At 41.1% G+C, this 22083-nt stretch overlaps 2 protein-coding genes across 9 annotated transcripts in view; one reads left to right on the forward strand and one right to left on the reverse strand.

The window, feature by feature from the left end:
• bckdk (branched chain ketoacid dehydrogenase kinase) overlaps nucleotides 1-11668 on the forward strand; it is a 50221-nt gene extending 38553 nt beyond the window's left edge. The window contains exons 10-13 of one of the 4 annotated variants that reach the window (XM_052035752.1): nucleotides 6821-6976; nucleotides 7079-7195; nucleotides 9436-9584; nucleotides 11105-11668. In XM_052035752.1, coding sequence (XP_051891712.1) covers nucleotides 6821-6976; nucleotides 7079-7195; nucleotides 9436-9580 — 418 coding nt within the window. In that variant the 3' untranslated portion in view covers nucleotides 9581-9584; nucleotides 11105-11668. Of the gene's footprint in view, nucleotides 1-6820; nucleotides 6977-7078; nucleotides 7196-8282; nucleotides 9174-9435 lie in introns of those variants that run through there. The other 3 variants (XM_052035751.1, XM_052035754.1, XM_052035753.1) reach the window with 3 other exon arrangements.
• Nucleotides 11669-12438: 770 nt separating this feature from the next.
• LOC127581186 (lysine-specific demethylase 2B-like) overlaps nucleotides 12439-22083 on the reverse strand; it is a 139943-nt gene continuing 130298 nt past the window's right edge. For all 5 annotated transcript variants that reach the window (XM_052035286.1, XM_052035283.1, XM_052035285.1 and 2 more), the window contains one exon: nucleotides 12439-21873. In XM_052035286.1, coding sequence (XP_051891246.1) covers nucleotides 21677-21873 — 197 coding nt within the window. In that variant the 3' untranslated portion in view covers nucleotides 12439-21676. The remainder of the gene's footprint in view (nucleotides 21874-22083) is intronic.

Raw genomic sequence — 22083 nt, forward strand, 5'->3', positions numbered from 1 at the left:
TAGTTAACGGACAGAGAACAGGAACAAATGGATCATTTCTCGGATGCGAGGCTGTAATTGTCTTGTGCTGTAGCCCGAGCTGTTCACAATCTATAGCAGTGATTTGGATGAGGGGACCATGTGGAATATACCTGGGTATGCTGATGTTATGAATCTGGGCAACAGGATGAGTTGTGAGAACGATGCAGAGAGACTTCAAGGGAATGTAGACAGGCTGTGTGGAAAGTGTGAGGTCATGTTGAGTTAATGGTTGTGATTTGCTGTAGTCAGAATTGACAATATGTGTGTGAGCCAACTACTGCACTGAAATGCCAGTGTGGCATTCAGTGGTGAGATTATACTGCTTCTGTTTCAATATGTCATGATGATCAGTGTTGAAAGCATTGTTATTCACTGTTGCCAACCTTTAATTATTATATTGTCAACCCTCAACAATGTAAGGGTTGTTGGGCTGTGGATAAAAGTTTGAAATCTATAAGATTAAAATCAGCTGACTGTAAAGGTTCAACTGTGACCAGGCACATCAGAGAAAAACTCTAGATTAACATCAGTGCTTGCTGGCTTTGAATATCGATCCTTGCAGAGAGGAGGGTTGTGTCCAGGTGAAGAGCATCTTAGTTGGCACTGTATCGAGCTTTTCATCGGGGGCGGGTCGTTTATCGAGCTTCAGTGCTGCGTAATAATAGAGATTGAAGCAGGAAACAAGTTAACAATATTATAAAAAATCAACTTGCTGTTTCCTCCTCCTTTTGTTCGCTCATTTTCATTCCTGTTTCTGTTGTAATTTCTTGCTAACCTATAAATCCAGCCAAACGTTTTAGCTCCACCAGGTAAATAAATGTCACTTTGACTGTCTAGCTGTATGGCCACAGATCAAAGCAAAGTCCTAGGAATGGATCAAGAAATTGTGCTGAAGAAGGGAGCAGCCAGTTCCAGCCGGCACTTTGTTGGATCCTACAGAACCCTGAGGGTTTGCACAGAGCGAAGGAGGTCAAGCACTTGCTGTATTCTGTTGCAAGCTTGGGTAATTTGTGACCAATCTCACTGTGTCCGGACCAAAAGTTGTCCAGTAAACTGTTGTAACGCTGGGAATTGCAGCTGTTAATGTGAACGTAGCAAGATACCATCAACTACAATAAGTCAGAGATCCCATGAATCTGTTGGTTTAGTAGATAGGCCAGATACCACTGAATAGTGTCGTTAGATCTTTTTCCTTTCATTTGAAAGGGGACGGTGTGATCACCCGCAGAGGTGGCATCACTCCCCGAGGGCTGTGTTGGAGTGTTAGACTGGATAATGTGCACAATCCATGGAAACAAAAATATCTTCTTAAAGTTAGCAAAACCTTCTATGCTGATAAATGAAACCCCATTCACGGAACCTGGAGTAAACGCCAAATGAAATCCTTCAAGAGAGCTCTGCTGGTGGATCAATCACTGTGCAGCCTGGAATTGGACAATATTGTGTCCTATTTAGCTGATCTGAGGCTGGTTGGGTGTAGAGCTACTGTAATGGGAGCGAGAGAGTCGTGGTTTGTATTTGTGATTTGGTTACCTTTTCTAATGCATCTTTCCAGATGTGGGTGCCGTTGGGTAAGTTGGTGTTTATTGCCCACCCTGACGAGGTGAGGGAGGAGATTGCTGAACCATTGGCTAGGATCTTTGAGTCCTCGTTGTCCATGGGAATGGTACCGGAGGATTGGAGGGTGGCAAATGTTGTCTCCTTATTCAAAAAAGGTAGTAGGGATAGTCTAGGGAATTACAGACCAGTGAGCCTTACGTCTGTGGTGGGCAAACTGTTAGAAAGGATTATAAGAGATAGAATCTATGAGCATTTAGAAAATCATGGACTGATTAGGGACAGCCAGCATGGCTTTGTGAAGGGAAGATCATATCTCTCAAGCCTGATAGGGTTCTTTGAGGAGGTGACCAGGAAGATTGATGAGGGTAGTGCGGTGGATGTGGTCTAGATGGATTTTAGTAAGGCATTTGACAAGGTTCCACATGGTAGGCTTCTTCAGAAGGTCAGAGGCCAAGGGATCCAGGGAGGGTTGGCCGTGTGGATTCAGAATTGGCTTGCCTGTAGAAAGCAGAGGGTTGTGTTGGAGGGAATACATTTGGATTGGAGGACTGTGACCAGTGATGTCCCACAGGGATCGGTTCTGGGACCTCTACTTTTCGTGATATTTATTAATTACTTGGATGAGGGGATGGAAGGGTGCGGTAGCAGGTTTGCAGACGACACAAAGATCAGTGGTGTTGTGGATAGTGTGGAGGGCTGTTGAAGCTTACAGAGGGATATTGATAGGATGCAGACCTGGGCTGAGAAGTGGCAGATGGAGTTCAATCTGGTGAAGTGTGAGGTGGTACACTTTGGAAGGACAAACTCCAAGGCTGAGTACAAGGTTAATGGCAGGATTCTGGGCAGAGTGCAGGAGCAGAGGGATCTGGGGGTTCGTATCCACAGATCACTGAAAGTTGCCTCACAGGTGGATAGGGTAGTTAAGAAAGCTTATGGGATGTTAGCTTTCATAAGTCGTGGGATCGAGTTTAAGAGCCGCAAAGTAATGATGCAGCTTTACAAAACTCTGGTTAGACCACACTTAGAGTACTGTGTCCAATTCTGGTCGCCTCATTATAGGAAGGATGTGGAGGCGTTGGAAAGAGTGCAGAGGAGATTTACCAGGATGCTGCCTGGATTAGAGAGTATGGATTATGAGGAGAGACTAAAGGAGCTAGGGCTGTTTCTCATTGGAGAGAAGGAGGATGAGGGGAGACGTGATAGAGGTATACAAAATACAAAATATTAAGAGGAATAGATAGAGTGGACAGCCAGCGCCTCTTTCCCAGGGCACTGATGCTCAATACAAGAGGGCATGGCTTTAAGGTAATGGGTGGGAAGTTCAAGGGAGATGTCAGAGCGAGGTTTTTCACCCAGAGAGTGGTTGGTGCATGGAATGCGCTGCCTGGGGTGGTGGTGGAGGCTGATACATTGGTCAAGTTCAAGAGATTGTTAGATAAGCATATGGAGGAACTTAAAATAAAGGGATATATGGGAGGAAGGGGTTAGATAGTATTAGGCATGGTTTGAAGGTCAGCACAACATGGTGGGCCGAAGGGCCTGTATTGTGCTGTATTGTTCTATGGTTCTGACTACCCTTGGGGAAAGTGTTGGTGAGCTACCTTCTTAAACTGCCAGAGACCTTCTGATAAAGAGACCCCTGCACAGTGACACTGTGAGGGCAGTTCCAGGTTTCAAACTCAGCAAGGCTGAAGGAGCAGCAGCCGTGAAGAGAAGTTGTCTGCGTACACTTCAGGTGACGGTGGAATGAGCTCCTCATTCTATCAGCGGTAGCACCAACAGACTGGCCCACATACAAAGGATGAGTGGCAAGGTGATGGCCCAGAGGGTGTCTGCAGTCCCACCGCGGTGTAGCCCTGGATCTGCAGGAGATGATTGCAGGGAACAGAATCACGTTGAAACAAACCCTTTTGCCTTTAGATAAATTTATCAATCCAGCTGTAAAGATTTACAGTGGAGGGTTTCTGCTGTCAGTGTAGCTAGGGCTACCATACATCACAGCACCATACACACATCCTACATGGCACAGTGCAATCTGTATACGTCTGGGATTTTAGCCAGTTAGAATAGATAGCATTTGAAAGTTGCCTCTGTTTTATATTGAAAAGAAATCTGAAATAAAAGCAGAAACTGATAGAAACACCCAGCAGGTCAGGCAGCATCTATGGAGAGGGAAACTGGTGCCATTTCAGGTCAAAGAGAAACAAAGCTAACATCCGTGTCAGAGATTCCAAGGTTCTCGCCATTTCTCTCTCCACGGATGCTGCCTGTCCTGTTCAGTGTTCCCACCACTTTCTGCTTTTATTGCACATACTATTTCTGTTTAAAGGGTTTTCATTAGGAAACCTCGGCTGTGAACGAGGTTATGTGTGGATTGCCACGATTGCTACTCAGCTCAACTGACAGAGCAGATTAAGTGGTTCACACAATGTTTTTCCCAGTTGGATTGCTGGCTCGTCATGTCCGTGTCCTGCATTTGGGAAACAGTAAGGCAGTGTGAGCAGTCAGTGGCACATTCTGTGGTTAATGAGGTGGGCAGCTGTCTCACTGATGCATCAAAGTACAAGTACATAACAACACCCCTACTCATAAAGGCAAACATCACAAGGCCAAAGCTCTTTAGCAGAAAAAAGCAGTACAAAGTGCAGTGTTGGAGAGTTGAAAGGCAAACATTGATTTCTACCATGCCTGCACTCCTCAGTAAGAGGTAAGTGGGATTGTGCTTCCAAACTTTAGTATCACGCTTAGTGTCAGAGACATACAGGGAATTCCAGCAACAGCTGCACAACACAATGCACACACCACAGGTCACAGGACAGTACACACATCCGACATGGTACAGTGCAGTCTGCTACACAGCTTAGTGCAGGGAGGGAGGGAGGGAGAGAATGTGTGTGTGCAGGCATATATGTATTCTGAAATAAAGACAGAAAATGCTGGAAACACTCAGCAGGTCATCCATCTGTGGTGGAGAAAATGGTCTTCAATCTGAAAAATTGACCTTTCATTCGAAGAAGGATCTTTGACCTGAAACTTTAACTCTCTTCCTCTCTCTAAACTCTGTTTGTCTCTCCACAGATGCTGCCTGACTTGCCGAGTGTTTTTGTGTTTTTATTTCCGATTTCCAGCAGTTTTTGATTTTCAGTGACTGGGGGAGGAGTCTTCAGCCACCGACACACAGTATGGACAGGACCACCAAAGGTCTTGTTTCTCTGCTCGGTGACTAAACGCGCGCGGTGCTCAGTGCTGCACATTTGGTTTGCTTGATTTCAGTGGAACTGCATGTGTGGAGGTGATTGAAGCCAATCAGTGCGTGTGACCAAATCTTGCGTCATTGAAACTCACCCTGATAACAGGCTTGCTGCTGCTACAGCAGGGCTCAGGGTGCTGTGTGGTGTCTGTCATCTCTCCTGATTACCACTTGTGACCGTTCTAGCCAGGGGCTTGTCAGATCATGCAAGGAGGCAAGGTCAGTGTTGAAGGGTGGGGTTTAACCGGCTGTGAAAGCAGTTCTGGGTGTGGGCCTTGTTATTTCTGATGGGAAACGTCTGCAGTGTGTGGGGCTTCACTGCTCAGCCGGGAGCAGCCCCCAGGGATGTTCTCCAGGTAAAGCAGGGTTGAGGGCAGGTGGTCATTGACAGATGTAGACAGTTGGGGCCAATATCTCCACCTTTTAGGTGATGCATCAAGTTTGCTCAGTCTTTGTCCTGTGAAACCTTGTGACAACATAGTGACTGGGAGCAATCTCATTAGTGACTCTCTGTCACACTTTCCCATGTCCCTTTGCTTCTTTTTGCCATTCACCTCCACTCACGGCCAATTATCCTATCAACACTGCTTTGGGATGTGGGAGGAAACTGGAGCACCTGGGGGAAACCCACATGGTCACAGGGAGAATGTGCAAACTCAACACAGACAGCACCAGAGGTCAGGATTGAATTCGATTCTGATGCAAGAATGAGGGAATTGGTGGAAATACCCTGGGAAGGTAGAGGATTATCTGCAGGAATGTTCAAGGGTTGTGCTGACATCTCCCTGTGTATCAGTAACCATCGCAGGCTTTCGCTTTTCAACCATTGATCCAAGTTGTGCAAGAGCTTCTTGCTGTCAAACTTGCTTGCTTGCACACTGCCCCATGAAAAGAGAGTAAACGCCTCCATTTCTTCTACAGCATTGGGCTCTTGTGTCCAAGCCAGAGGTTAGTTTGCAGTTGACTGACCTGAATGGAGCATCAGTAAATAAGTGATTAGTGAATGGGTGTAAGGGGTTGTTGATGGATCCTTTAATATGTTACTGATAGAGAGGATGAAATGTATTAGGGAGGCAGTTAACAGAGCAGTGTGTCCTTTTTTTGTAAGTGCTTTGCACTTTTTCTTGCAATCTGATTTCCCCATCTAAGGAAGGGTATACATGGGATAGGAGAATGCAACAAAGGTTCGCCCGATTGGGATGGCTGGTTGTGGAATGAGGAGAGAGTTTAAGCAGACTAGGTCTATCTCCTGTGGAGTTTAGGAGAATGAAGGGTGATCAATCTCTCTGCAGCATACAACATTCCAGTACTTGAAAGGGTAAAAGCAGGGAAGATGTTTGCCCTGGCTGGGGTGAGTAGAACTGGGAGCTCAAAGGGGTCAGCCATTCAGCACTGAGATGACAAGTGAAATTCTCTGCTCGAGGGCTGCAGAGTACATCTGAGACACATCCATGGATCTTGGGATGTAAATGTAAGCAGTGGAGATGGGGTTAATGTTGGACAGTGTTGCTGAGGTGTTGAAGCATGGAGCAGACACGAGGGACCTAGTGGCCGACTGTTCCATTTCTTATGCTCTCAACCCCTAATTCTGTCAAATTGATGAGTGCACTGAAGAGTGGTTATAATAGAATTATCTGAAATTCCACCCATTTTCAACAAAATGCATCAAAACTGATTGCATTTCAAACTCTTGGCTTTCTGCTATTAACTAACAAAATAACATATTCCCAAACTACTGAAATTTAGGAGTACAAGTGATGGGTGTCTCTGTTGAACAGTCCATCAGATGATACAGTATCTGAATTTCCATGCCCCCCCCCCAAGTTATTGAGAGCCAAGAGCCATTTTCATATCTGCCTAAATCTCTCCATCCAAGGAGAGTTCCCACACTAGAAACACGTACTTTGAAAACATTGACAGTTTGAATATCACTACTGTGCAGAGAGGTTCAGTGATGCGGAGGCCACATTTTCTGTTCTCTTGCTGCAGGATATCGGACCGCGGAGGCGGGATTCCGCACAACAACATCGGCAAAGTGATGAACTACCACTTCACCACGGCCGAGGAGAACGGTCAGGATTCCCGGATGAACACGTTTTATGGTCACATGGTGAACAGCGGCCCGCACTCGGGCCCCATGCATGGGTAAGGAAGGAGAGAGAAAGTGCTAGGTCTTGTGCGAGTGATGCGTTCCAGTATGGAGCATGGAAAAATCGCTGGCAGGTTAATGATGATTTTTTTTTACAGATGTTGGGGTCAGCCCGAGGTCACTGACAGCTGGAGCACGTTAACTGGTGCAACTTGCCTTTGGACTGTGGGTGGTTCGCAGGCAGTGGGGTCTGGTGTTCCCCATCTCCTCTGCAGGTGAAGCCTAATGCACCCCATCCTCATGTGATCTCCCACCCGAGTGCTAGCCAGATAGTGAGTGGACAGGCAGAGTAATGGTCACGCTGTGATGATATTGGTGTTGGTATTACATTGGTAATATTGCTAAATGGGTCTTTAGTTACACTGTGCTGTGCTGGGAGAGAGTTGCACTCTTGGAGACGCGTTGTTTCAGGTCAGAGTCATACAGCATGGAAACAGGCCCTTTGGCCCAGCTGGTCTATACCAACCAAGATTCTTGTCTAAGCTAGTCTCATTTGGCCCATATGTTCTCCTATCCACGTGCCTGTCCAAGTACCTTTTAAATGTTGTTAATTAGTGCGAGGTGAAACTCGGGCTTCAAAATCCCTAGCACTGTTTAAAGAACAGCAGTGGGATTTCCCCATCTCAGGAGCTTCCTTATCCACAGACATCTGCAAACCCACTGACAGCTACCTCGATTACAGCTCCTCCCACCGTCTCTTGCAAAGACGCTATCCTTTTTTTCTTAATTTCTCAGCTGCATCCGCTCCCTGATGAGGCTTTACACTCCAGGACATCTGAGATATCCAACTTCTTTACTAACTGTGGTCAAGAGAGCTCGCACCTGCACCTCTGCTCTCACCCCCACCCCTCCCAGACCCAATAGGAATAGGGTCCCTCTTGTCCTCACAGTTCATCCCACCAGCCTACGTGTCCAACACATCATTCTCCGCCACTTCTGCCACCTCCAACGGGACCCCCCCACCAAGCACATCTTCCCCTCCCCACCCCTCACTGCCTTTCGCAGGGACCGCGCTCTCAGTGACTCCCTAGTTCAGTCCTCCCACCCATGCCTCTTCTTCCTTTTCCTAACCTTTCTACCCATTTTTTACCCCCTTATCTTTGACCTATTCCCCCCGTGGATCTGCTCTCCCCTCCTCCCCCCGCACCCTATCACCACCCTGTGCCCACCCCGCCTCCCCTCTTTTGTCCACCTATCACTGCTCTGCTTTTCCCTCCCATATATTGGGCTTCCCCTTTTCCTATCTTCAGTCCTGAAGAAGGTTCCTGACCCGAAACATTGACCGCCTGCTTTTCTCCACAGATGCTGCCTGGCCTGCTGAGTTCCTCCAGCATCATCGTGTTTTTCATCTAGATTCCAGTGTCTGCAGTCCTTTGTTTCTCCCACCGTATCCTGGCTGTTAGTTATCTCGCAGAAGCGATGATCTGGTTCTTACTGTTTATTGGAGCTTACTGTGACAACAGTAACCAAACATGTAATTTAATCAATTGGTTGTGCCATCGTTAAACACCTTGGGGCCACTGTGAGCAGTAAATGACTCTCTATAAATGATGAGTGGAGTTAAAGGGGGATTTTATGATTCTGAAGAGTTTGATTGAGTAGAAAAGATGTAGCCACTTCTGGGATATATGACTAAAGCTGGAACCATTTATACAAGACTGTCTCTGATAAATTCAGTGTATGCAGGAGCAACAGCTTTACAATGGTCAGACTGTATAACTTGCTGTCATTGGAAGTACTTTAGGTAAGTAGTGTCGAGGCATTCAAGAGAAGTACTTGAAGGAGAAAGGCATGATGATGGAAGAGGCTTACGTGGATCATAATCCCTGGGGTACATCAATAGTGCTGAGTGCTGAATGCTAATATTATGTTGTCTTCCATTCTGGACCTTCTGCCAGCTTCATTAAAGTACAGAGATTATCACAGGTATATCTTGAAGTAATGAAAGTAGGTTGACTCTCTGCAAGTCCCTGTTATGTGTGAGAGCTTGGGACGTGGACTTCCTGTGGGTACAATACCACTAAGGTCATTGACTGCAGTGATGACAGTGGTTTGCTCCTCTGTGTAACTTCAGCAGAAACTGCTCTATCCACAATCTCAAACATACAAGCTCTCTGGACCTTCTCTCCAGTCACAAACCTGCCCATGGTCCTGATCCCTGGTGTTCCCAACCCTGACCCCAGCTCTGGCCACACACTGAATAGTGATGTTTCACTGCTCGCAAGCCTAAAACATCAAGGCAAACAGGATTCATTGAACACCACAGGAGAGACCTCTGGAGGAACCTATGATGTTTACTGCAGTCCCAGTAACACACGGTTGACCTTGTGAGTGTGCACATCTGCAAGTAGTAAGTCAGCAGATGTGAGGCTTAGTGTAATTCAAGCTGAGCAGAAATCGATTGAAGTGGATTCTGTGAACAGGCTGCAGTAATAAAGATGCCCTTTTTGTCTAGGTTTGGATTTGGTTTGCCCACTTCTCGTGCTTATGCAGAGTACCTGGGAGGATCGCTCTCCATTCAATCCATGCAAGGCATCGGAACAGATGTTTATTTGCGGTTAAAGCACATTGATGGAAGGGAAGAAAGCTTTCGCATTTAAGCTGGTATGATTGGCTGTACAATAATCCTAGGTTCCAAATGAATCATGCCTGCTGTAACTGAGGTATAAATGGAAATATTTCCAGAAAACTTTGTGACCTTTGTTATTCAAAATGAGAACTCCTATAGTTAGCATCACTTGAATATTGGAGATTTTCAGACCTCTGAGGAAGGACCAGCAAACATTTATAGGATTAACATCTATTCAGTTTGAATGGTTTTTGAGTCGAGTGGATTTTCATTGACTGGACTGATACTAAAGATACCAGCATTATTGGTCAGGCAGCAGAGTCCTCTACTGGTCCCTGCCTGCAGTGACAGACAAAGTAGTTCATTGTTTTGAAACTTCAGACTGAAAAGCTAAACCTTTACACATTTTATGCAGAATACTTGGCACTTTTTGAAGAGGTGATGTTGGTAATGGTTCCTGGGTTTGACAATCAGAGACTGCCTGCTATTTTTTCTAACTGAAGCTTCAGTCTGTGCTGCATTCCAGAGACCTAAGTTAATACACATCCAAGAGGAATTACAGTTTTCATTCCAAATAATAAAAAAATGTCACTTACCAATGCTGAAAACTCTCAGCAGGTCAGGCAGCAGCCGTGAAGAGAAACAGAATTAACATCTTGGGTCAATGACCTTTCATTAGGAGCATTTATTTTGTTAGTTTTAAGTTGGATTTGTGATATTACTCAATGCTGGTGCTATCTACTTAAAGTTACAGTACACATTAATGAGAACAATGGGATTTTTAGTTATCTAAGAAGCAGCTCTGTGCTAGTTATAAAGGAAATAACTAATTTGAAGTCAGGAGTTTAAGGCAGACTTAATTGTAGCGTAACAGTAAACAGGTTCATGAGGTGTATATTTACTTTTTAAACCTCACAAGCTGCTGCATTAAGTTTCCACTTTAACTGGGTCCTTCAGTTAAAGCTGCCTTACATCAGCTAATTATGGCCCACTTTGCCTTTTGTTCCAGTTCCTTTCATCAAGCTGTGTCAAGCTGTGCTCACTGATTCAAGAAGGTAGTTCCCTGAATTTGCTGTTTCCTCGTGTTCTCTATGACTTGGCACAGTAGCAAGCACCCCTTTACAATGCAAGGCCTTTAGCTGATGCATAGGGAGCTTTAACATCACCGAAAGCCCCTAAACATATGGGTGTAACCACAAGATCAGTGAATTCTCACCCTTTGCCCACTTTAATAAAGAGGAATAGTTCTGGTCATTTTTATGTTTGCTGAGGAGATTGTGGAAGGATGATGACAAATACAAAGAATGAAGATTTGAAAAGATCATTTCTTCTGAGACAGGAAATGTATTTTAATTGGATCAGAATTGGATTTTTTTTTGAGATTAACCCTCTAGTATTGGACGATGTTTATTTTACTCAAATTAAAACAGCAAATTCTTGCTTATTTTAAATTGTATTTAATGCTCAGAAAGCAATAGCTTGCACACTAGACTGCTTTACACAAAATATTTTAATTACTTGCTTTCAACACAAATTTTACTATTTACCATTTTAGCTCAAGAATTGTGTTGAAGACTGTTATTCATGCAGAGATTTATCCATGAACAGCAACTGCCATTGCATCTGTGGTATTGAATTAGTGAATTAATTATCAGCAAATTGTCACTTATACTGGAAGCAAGTCTATGGTGCTATACAAATGTAACGTTGTGGCCTTGATCAATGTACCTTTACCTGGGTCAGAAAAAGACAAAAAACAAACCACTGGATTATAATAACTCAAATGAAAAGAGAAAAATCCTTTCAAACAATCTAAAGGTAAATAGATTAAAAGCACTGTCCATTCAAATATAAATTGTAACAGTAAAATCTGCAGGAGTTTAAGCCAGCATTTCTTTAGTTCTCTGCCTGGCATCATTGTGATCTTTTTAGATTCACAAATCTTATCCTTTCCCATCAAGTCCTGTTCATTCATAAATATGACATTTCCCAAATTCTGCCTCTTTTGACCTCTGACACACATTGTATCTGTTGGAACTGAATGTGTGCTCAGATCAGGGGATCTACATGTAATTGTGAATGAAATGTTGGTTTTAATAAAATGTAGTTTTTAATCTTGCTTCTCTGGCTTTGTGTGGTTAGAGTGACTTTCAGTATTTCTAATAGCAGGGACCTTGCGGGTCATTTCAGTTTTGTTTTAATATTGGAAGTTCTAGTACAATCCAAAGTGTATAATATAAAGAAAGTGAGGCAACTATTAATGGTTACACTATGGATATACCGTAAGTGAAAGTTACACTATTCACAGGCAGAGAAATCACTTGCACATTTTCTGGCTGAGTTAATTTTTTAAAATCATCAGGTGTAAATTCACAAATGTAAAGCCCTAGGACATTCAAATGCAGTAACAATAAAACTACTTCGTACCATTTTCAGACTTCTGTCTTTAACACAACCCTGGGAGACTGGTGGGTAAAGCTGATCCAATGATTCCTTGTGCCTTTGCTCAGATTGCATCTCCTACCTGTCCTTATCTATTGGTATCAGGACAACAATTGAGTTAGCATCCGTGCAGTGGACAGCAGAGATAGGAGTGGAACAATTCACAGGGAATTGGATCTCACTGCACATTTCTTCCAATGCTACATAATCAAAATCAATTTCGGCCAGAGTGAATCACTTTGGTCAGGACATCTGGTTGCTAGTGCACTTGACATCATCCAATGTCAGGCATGCACCCAGTGGAACCTTCTCAGGAAAACAGAGTACAAGAAGGTGGTAGTGAGGTTGGTGTTCCATTACTCTAATCTAGGTAAATTACTCTAATAAAAAAGGTAAATTTCAAAGTGAGACTTCAGGTCTCTGCAAAATTAGAACAGGTGGAATAACTTTAAATTTAAAGTAAAACTTTATTCAAGTATAATTGAGATTTCTGAAGTACAGCATGTTTTGTGCAGCTACAAATTCAAAATAAGAATCAGCTGTACAAGGATTAAGAACCAACCAGCAAAATGTTATTTACAAGTGGTATAATCCTATAAAACATCAACTGAGAAATTACTCAAATCTTTACAAAATTCTGCATTTATTTTCTATTAACAAGAACACCAGGAACAAAAATCATAACCTGAATTATTAGGCATCCTACACAAATTTGTGTGGCTTTGCTAAATATTTTGGTCACTAAATGTATATGACACACATACCCAACAATAAACTCAAGTCTTGGGAGGTGGAGTGTCCCTTCAGCAGCCCTCTACTTTTGTTCCCACTTGGATGATCCTGAATATTAATGCTGGACTCTAAAATTAGCCCAACTGACCAATTTGTTGACCATTAGACCAGTTCAAGCAGTGCTGCCAAAATATGGATGAACAAAGGCAAAACAGGTATGAACAACAAAAAAAATCTCAATATTCCCCTCACAATATCAGTGATAAAATATACATGGGCGATCAAGTAGGAATGCTCACTCATGTTCTAGTCTATCATGTTTCATACGAGGATACAAGGTAAGCAGGTTAATAAGATATAAATTAATCATTTAACAAGTCTAGTTGATAGTGTCTGATTTGGTTCAAATACTGCAAACAGGGAAATTCTTTAAAGGAGGACTAAATTTAAACAGAATTGCACCACAACACACAGGCTAAGACCATAGTTCCCCTTGTGTACGTAAACCAGCAATTTAAGTTGTAACCCTTTTAAATAGTCCACAGTACATTGTGTCAGAAGCAGGAATCCCAAGTAAGGAAACTCTGTGGAAGGGCGCAGGATAAAAATCAGAATATGCACCTTGGGTCATTCCAATGAATTGAGGAGATTATCTTGATATGGCACCTTAAAAAAAAGACCCCAAATAGCTAATTTAAAATTCGAACCATGTTAAGATACTATTAGGATTTAGACCATGGAGGTTTAGGTAAGCAACATAAAAACACTAAGTGGTTATTCTGCAAAACAGAGAATATGATATTTCAACATCTCCTAATAAATATTCCACCCAGTTAGAACTTTAGAAATATCCTACACCCGTATAACAGGAGAGTGGCTCACAGCAGGGAGGCCCCTCTTCGTACTTTTTTCTTGAAATTATTTCATTTTGATTGTTCTTCAGTGAAGTACTGAATATATACAAAAGCACAGGTAGGTGGGAAAGGAAGGTGAGATGGAAGGGAAATACGGTTGGGATGGTTCTTGTTTACTTGCCTCCAAGATTCTTATAGGACTTGGCTTACAGGTTCCCTGTACAATTACTCCATGTGCTATTTGTGACAACTCCCCAAGGAAACTGATAAAGACTTAATAAATTTGATGTTGCTATTTTGATATCTTCCAAAGCCACCATTTGTGTTGCTTTAACAATTGCAATAACATTTTGTTTAAAACAAAAAAAGTTAAAATGACATTTTAAAGGAAATAAGTGGCACATCAGTTTTAAGCAAATGCAATGGAACTACTGTGAAAATCACTGTCACCACCAAGGCTTCTCAATGTACTCGACCTCCATTTGGGGTTGGGGGAAAAAAGGGAATGGAAAGAAAGAGAAGAGGTCAGAGGTAAACACCACAGGAATGGAAGCGTGTGAATTTATAAGCAACATGATTTCCTGTTTCAATGCAGAAAGCTTTTGTGCTTTGAGCCCAGCATGGCATGATAATTTAAAGTCTGTTGACAATCTCACTAGCTATTAGGGCAGAGAATAATGTAAGCCCCCAACAGTCCTAGGAGCAGCAGAGATGTGCACATATGCAGTAGACCCTATGGGCAAGGCAAAAGCACTGGCTTAAGGTGTAAATGTCAAATTTAGAACAGTATGACTATTTCTCAAATCAGAGCTGTCAATACAACTGTCCTGAGAACAGGAATGCTTTTAGATAAACTGCAACCATTTATCTTGAGCAGTATTGACATTCAAATCACTTTAACAGGCACCAGTTTAGCAGATCCACAAGACTGTTTACTGCATTCCAATGACATTCCTCTGCTTACTTTATGTTTAACACTGGTGTTAACCTGCCTATATTAAATGGTTAACATCCCTGCTAAAATAAGCAGAGAACTTTAGATCAATTTGAAGTGTTTGTCCACTTTTGTCATACTTTTAGGTTTCTACCATACAAGCTGTAAATTATCATGGGTAATGATTTCAATATTATGAAATGCAAATAGCAGCAAATCCAAACTGATGAAGAAGCATCCTTCACAAACGGGGTGGGTTCACAAGATACAGATAATTCTTGTGACTTGTCATAATCATCCTTAGTTTACCAAATACAATACTTAAAATAACTTTAATAAAACAGGATGCTGTAGCTTGTATTTACACACCACTTAACAAAAGTATTTTGCTGATGGGAACTGTGCTTCAAATGATCCCAGTCAGGTTCGGAAGTTACTTGAGTCGGGTGTAAAGTTTCTCCAAGTGACATTAATTTATTAACACTTGTCAATAGTCGCAGGATGATACTGCAGGATTGCTACAGTGTGGAATAGCCATTTGCAAACATTAGTGCCCGATGGACATAGGAAATCAAACATGGAAAAATTAGGATGGTCACAAGGATTCAAATTATTACTGGACAGTCTGGCATCAGGCAAAGATAGCTCCTCATTAGTGACAGGTCAAAGGCCATTATAAACTCAAAACTAAAGGGCAGAATATTCATAAGTTTTAAGAGGCTATCTTCTCAAGGCTAGAATTCCAACTTTATGAAGAAACCCCATTCCCCACACGAAATGTTTCCAATTTCTTTATAGCACTTTATATGAACGAGCCTCAAGCAAGCAAATCTTTAATACACACATAAATATGATTCAAGAAACACCACTGAAATCTACTAAATATGGGTGGTCGCACAGGGTTTAATTCTTTGTTACACCAAGACATTGAAAGCAAACTGCAGGCAATAGCACTGAATTCTGGTGAAAAACTAAGTTAGCAAGCAGAGCATTCTCAGCTCTGAAATGGCTAGTTAGCCATTGGCTAGCTCTGCTTTCAGGTGACCCTCCTGTCCTGCGAAAACACCTTGAAGCTACGATACCCTGCAGTGGACACCACCGCCAATGCTGCCATAAGTCTGGAAATTCTAAAGGCAGTGAGCAATGGCAGGGAAGGAGGAGGAGAAAGAGGGTCATGTGAAATTATTTTTAAAAAATTAATATTTTGACCATGCTAACTTAACTGCAAAAGATTAAGAACATTGAAATGAAACTTGTGGCAAGTTTCTGAACACACTGACAGTTTCTTAGAGACATTTTTCTGCATACAAAATTAATAGTGGAAATTAGTAAAATTAATTGACAACTAAGTGAATAACCATGTAAATCAGGCAAGTAAATAAACACTCCAAGCCACCTGTCCAGAGATGGTCATCATTTACCAAAGAACCAATGAATGGAAGTGGGCTTTGTGGGTTGAGAGGGGAAGATCTTGCTTGTCTGCCTTGTTATCAACACCATTGTTACCTGCTTAATCTTTACCACAGTTACTCTGCTTTATGCACTTTTCCTGTTATGAATAATGATGAACAGCAAGAAAAAATTCAAGCAGGGACAACTTTGGAGTCATGGGAGAGAAAAAAAAAGGTCTTCAATTAGATACGGATTTGGGAGTGAGACTTAGGTGACAATTGTGCTGTTTCACCATTGTGGCCATTTTATCTCCTTCCTAACTGTAAGAACGGCCTGCAAGTTATCCAAGGTGTCACCCTTTACAATACGGCTCAGTACAAAGATGTGATGAATTACAAAATTTCTTCAAAATGCTGAGGCTAATGAATAACACAGAACAGAGCAGAATATTTAGAGTGGAGTGCTGGGACAGAATTAGAGGATATACATGCAAGTGATCACTGCTTCCACCCTCACTTCAGAGAAGCATGCAGAAACATTTCCTAATGCTATATTAATCAACACCAATTGGTTGTTTCATTTAGTGCTTGGGTTACAGGAGCCAAATGTCACATTTCTCTAGGCTTGCATTCTAATGCTGAGATGGAGGTTAAAGTGTCGACACAGGGCACCGAGACAACTAGAGATTTAGCTGAGAATCCGGTTATTGTTGAAGTGACGTAGGAAAAGATTGTTTGGTGGAACACAAGAGCTCTTGATCTGCTGGCACATTAGAAATGCCACAAGGATGAAAGCTATCAGTGATAGAAGGTCAGATTAATATTCTGGAGTCTAGGTTGCTTCACTAGGGGAAAGGCAGGCTAGACAGCAGCAATCTTGCAAGACCTGTGAGCGAGATGTTTGGCAGGAGAGATTAACACATCACCCATAAACTTCACAGGTTTATAACTGCTAATGTCTATGGTGAGCTTTATGGCAGGAAAATGATTATACAATCAAATAACAGTAGACAGAGTGGCACAGGTACTGAAGGTTAACAATGTCCTACTTCCTTGCAGACATCACTAACAGCCAGACACTCTACAGTAAATTTTAAAGCACTGAGTGACATCCAGAGGTAGAAGACTAGAATGACAGTAGGTTTTTTTCTAAAAATAATATGAACATGTACATTCGGGAGGTCAAACTGAACCAGGAATTTTAAAACCAATCAAATTGTTCTGTTTTGAAACATCAAGATCCTCCTAGCTGCAGAATACAAGCCCAACAGTAGTTGAATATCTACAAAGAGATGAGGATAAAAGCTTACATATGAGTGCATGAAGCCCTTCAATCAATTTAGCTACACACTCATCCAATCTGAGGAGATCAACTGCAGATATACAATATAAAGGTGCTCACTTGATTTGACCTTCAGTTTTATTAAGAAGCCCACCTCTGAACAAATCACATTGGCAGGTGGCATTGGATCATTTTTAGGGTCCTTAAGGGGAAATCATAGAGCACCAAGATACACAAAGAATCAGATCATATTGAACTGTACAAATTAGGCTTCCACGGCACAAATCACAAAAGAACATAAATTAACATTGGCTTCCGTCATGTTTCTATAGTTCACTGGTTAAATTTCATAATTTTTTTACCACAGGCTGTATTCATTTAAATATTTTATAGAAAAATATTCACAAAGCAACTCTGACAAATTTCATTCTGAGGTGGCTTAAGAACTGTGCAACTTTTTTGGGTGGAAATATTTTTGCATTGCCAACATTCATCTTGGCAAACTGTAATCTGCTTTCATTTGAAATGAAATATATCTGAGACCTAGTAAGAGAACTAGTGATATTAGTAGACTCATCTGGAAGATATTGTGCTGTTGTCATTTAAAAAACAGTGGGTTAAGAGAATGCTACAACAACAGGCAGAACAATGTCCTACAAAGGAGTTAAGTATTGGCAGTAAACTTGGGAATTTCTACATTCAGGTGCATGTTTTGTAACTCTGCTTTGTTCTCTCAAACTAATAAAATGACCCAGAAATTTGTGTGTTCATTGAGTGAAGCAAAGCTCCTGTCTGACTATCCATCAATAGCTAAGAGTTGCTCCTCTGGCCGAACAACATAACACTTGCTTCAGCTGAGACAACCAGCACAGGTGATTCCTCTCAATAGACATCAAATCCAGTATCACCTATATCCCCCTTATCAAGCTAATTAATTGCCATCACCATTTAGGGGGATTTTATTGAATTTATCACAATCAATTTTCATTTTATCCTTGTGAAAAAAGAAATACACAGAATTTAAATAAAATGCACAGGAATTAGCAAAATCAAAAAAAATTGTGAATCTTAAAAGAGGTAAATTTAAAGAGATGTTACATTTCCAATTAAAGTGTTTTGAAATGTTTTCTAGGTCCTGGTTTGCATTTTTTTTTGAAAAAAAGAAAATCAACATTTATAACTTTCAATTTAGCACAAAGAGGAGGGGGCTGTTCCTGTCAGCTGCATCTTTCTGCAGTGTGTGTTTAATGTATCAACAATACATTCGGAAGAAAACTTGTGGAAAATTTAGAATAGTCAATTCTATATTGGTTATTAGAGTTGCAGACCACAGGAAATGTTCAGAGTACTATATAATTCTATTGAATGCAAAACATTCCATGAAATTTGTGTCAAAGTGCTATTATACTATGGTTACCAACTTACATGCTAAGATCCTTGCACCTTTAGATAAGTGGATGAACAAATGTACCAATGCTCATTATGCATATAAAATGTATTTATACACACAGCTTGATTTCATAGTGCACATATGTAAATAGCACCATCCATTGAGCCAAGTTGCTACCACGAAACCTGGTATATAGTACAGTGCCACCTAAATCAAAAGACACAGGTTGGTGATCAGAACTGCAGGAAAAGCCTATGTCAAAAGAGAAAAAAAAATCCTCCACAGACATTTAGGGACCATTTGTATCAGGTGTTGATACAGCGTCAACAGTTGATTGCTCAGCTGAGATGTTTAGATATTCACATGTGGAACTTAACCTACTGATCAATAAAGTTACAAGCCTGTACTACATTGAAAGGGGGATCAAATTTCTTCAGAATATCATACCTTTATCAGCATTTTTAATCCTGATCATTCTACCTTTGGATCAAACAAAGTCTTGCGGTTAGCCATACATTTATTACACATCCTTTTTCTATTATAATCCATTTCCAACCCCACTGGAATAATCCCTCGGTGTTTGTACAAAGCAACAAGTGCTTCAATGTAATGCAAGCATCTTTATAACTGCCACTATCTTGACTTGGTCCAAGTGCAATGAACCATCTACCATCTTAAGGGCAATTGTGAAAGAGGTTCAATTCCTTTTCATATTTTTGTTTACGTGACATACTCAGATCAGGTATTATCCGCAGGTGGCATGCTGTAGCCAGTACTTGCAATTATGTACTGCTAATACATCTAGTGGAGAAGGGAGACAAGCAGCACATCTGCATTGCTTTTGAAGCCTGACATTGATAACTTAGTTTCTAAGTTCTCCATCAACTCCCACTCCCAGCAGGGAGCAGATTAATGACTGAAGCTCAAGGATGGGTGCAATGTATTGGCATGGGTTTACTTGGTGGAAAATCAAGCCACTAAAATACAGGACCCAAGAATCTTTGTTCTTAGGAAGGAGACAGTTTTAAATGAGTAAACCAAAATGAGTGCAGCAAACCACTGGAGTCATTTTGCACTGGCTCAACACTAAAAGCTCCATTAGAGCTGCAGAAATTAGGAATGGTGGTCTTTCCATCCCCAAGCTGGAGACTCAGATCCCCTTGTTCACTATTAGAAAATATATTGATTTTAAGAAGTCATCTGATGGCATGGTGGGTCTGAGTTTCCAGCTTGCTGGTATCGATGTAGACCAGGTAATAGAAAGGTATAGAGAATTGAGATGTCTTAATGCTACAAGTTATACTGATGATGTAGGTAGGGACGAGGCTAGCAGGGTCGAGGTCACTGTGGGAAGGAACAACTGGAGGGATGTTGAGTTTGACCACTGGAGCAGGCTAGGTCATAGGGAATTGGGGTTCAGAGCTGGTCCTGTCAACATGGAGGCTTCTCACTGACAAACTAATTCACTCATACCTTTAGAAGTTTTATCTTTTTTTTTAAATTTGATTTCTCCAGTGTTCTTTCTATGGTAATAACTGAAAATACTCATAACATTTCCATTTAGTTAAGTGTTTGGCAGCATACACAAGATAAAAAATAATTTCTGCTGCTATTTACAGGCTGATGTTACAGATTCCATTTAAAATCTATTGTTAGTGAACCAGTAATGTTTACAGTACAATGGAACAACTGCCCACATTTTTGGCAAGGGGTGTGTTAGGGTGGGAATGGTTATTTATAATTAAACTCAATTATTATAAAATCCAGTGCCTTACCCAACACACATTCCTTTTTTAAAAAGACATTGCCAGTGCAAAAACAAAATAAGACAATGAACCTGGCTAAAATTCCCAATATTTCTGTTCCTTGGCTAGAACTGTAGTGATGGAATATAACAAGCTGGTACAATAGGACTCTCAAAAATCTTACATATTTGTTTAGCTATTGGTCTAAAACTTAACATGCTTTTATTTTTTTGTCACGTTTAGTGGACAAAACAAAGATATTCCTTCAGAGTATTCATATTTACTAAATGTAATCACTGCACATTTCACATTTTTCCCATTAAAGCACTATGTACTCACTTAATTAGGTAATTTGGGTTGCCATGAAGCATTTTAAAAACTACAATGTTATTGTAGATCACTATTAAAACACATCCGATAACATAATGTTGTGATGAAACATAAAACAATATGGGCCATGAGGACTTTCAGTTTGAAAGCGCATCCTTTCTCCACAAATTTGAAAAGGACTCAAATCTCATAACAACCGATGTAACCTAAATAAATGAGCTGACCGTTTTGACCAAGGAATAGGAAGTCACTGAGAAAAATCCATTGAAGGAATGAATCAAATCTATTAATTACAGGAATTATTTCACCAATGAGGTTTTGCAAACTGACTGACTGACCTCATTTCAGTATTAATGTGCTAATTCATGCACCACCTATTCATCAAAATTTAGAAATGCAGTGTGGTAACTGAATGTCTACTGAAACAGTGTACATTCCAGTGGAATAAAAGAAATGTAATTAAAAATGTACTGTATTAGAAGTACTGAGTATTATTTTGGACTGCAATCAAATTTAGACAGGCAGACCAGTTATTGTCTTTTCCAAAACTAAATTACAGTCCATCTTTAAGCCCATGTGTTCTTATTTCCAAATAAGCATTATATCAGAAAATTTATGTATACCTCCAAGTTCTGTATACTTTTAAATATTTTCTAAATCTACACTTCTCTCTTTTGGGGGCAAGGGAAAGGGAGGAGGGAATTATTACCAGAGCGTAATGCTTAAAACCCTGTATTTGCAATATAAAAACATTTTTGTCCAAAAATCATGCTTCATTTTCTAGGCCAAGATAATTACACCAGTAATTTTCCTCCAAAACTATACAGCTGTCACTGGATCACTGACTTTACCAGCAGTGAAAGACATGATTGCCATGACAACTCCAGAATGTCACAGCATGGTCCATACAGATACACAGAAAGCAATCGGCTAGAAGAATGGAGACAGTTCCCCAATAGGTTGAATTGTGCTGTCTCAGTCAGGACTTGGAGGAACATTCTGGCAAGGCTTATCGGCGTCCATGAGGCTACTTTGTCAATTGTAAACTGCTTCTCTTTAACAGTTTGTCTTCCACGAGTTCAAAGGGGGTGACACCTGTTAGCCCTTCCACAAGCTGCTGACAAGCCTGGGAAGAAATCAGTTTGCAATTCCGAAGATCAATTCGATTAAGGTTTGGGCAGTGTTGAAGCAGCAACAGGCACTGGTCTGTTATTCGATGGCAACCTGAAAGGTGCAGGTTAAAGGTGAAGTATTAACATCTGTTGACAAATACCACTAATATTGCAATTTTTAAGCAAATTAAAGCTGTTTAATTGTTTTTAGAGAGGAATGTTCTCTGGTCTCTTGCTTTAACACATTATTTGATCTCTGAAAGGATCTCTGGTAGACTATTAACAAAAGGGATGATCTGCATGCATGTATTGGTCCAATTTC

Source organism: Pristis pectinata, chromosome 21, assembly GCF_009764475.1.
Source record: "Pristis pectinata isolate sPriPec2 chromosome 21, sPriPec2.1.pri, whole genome shotgun sequence".
In the NCBI taxonomy this organism is placed as follows: domain Eukaryota; kingdom Metazoa; phylum Chordata; class Chondrichthyes; order Rhinopristiformes; family Pristidae; genus Pristis; species Pristis pectinata.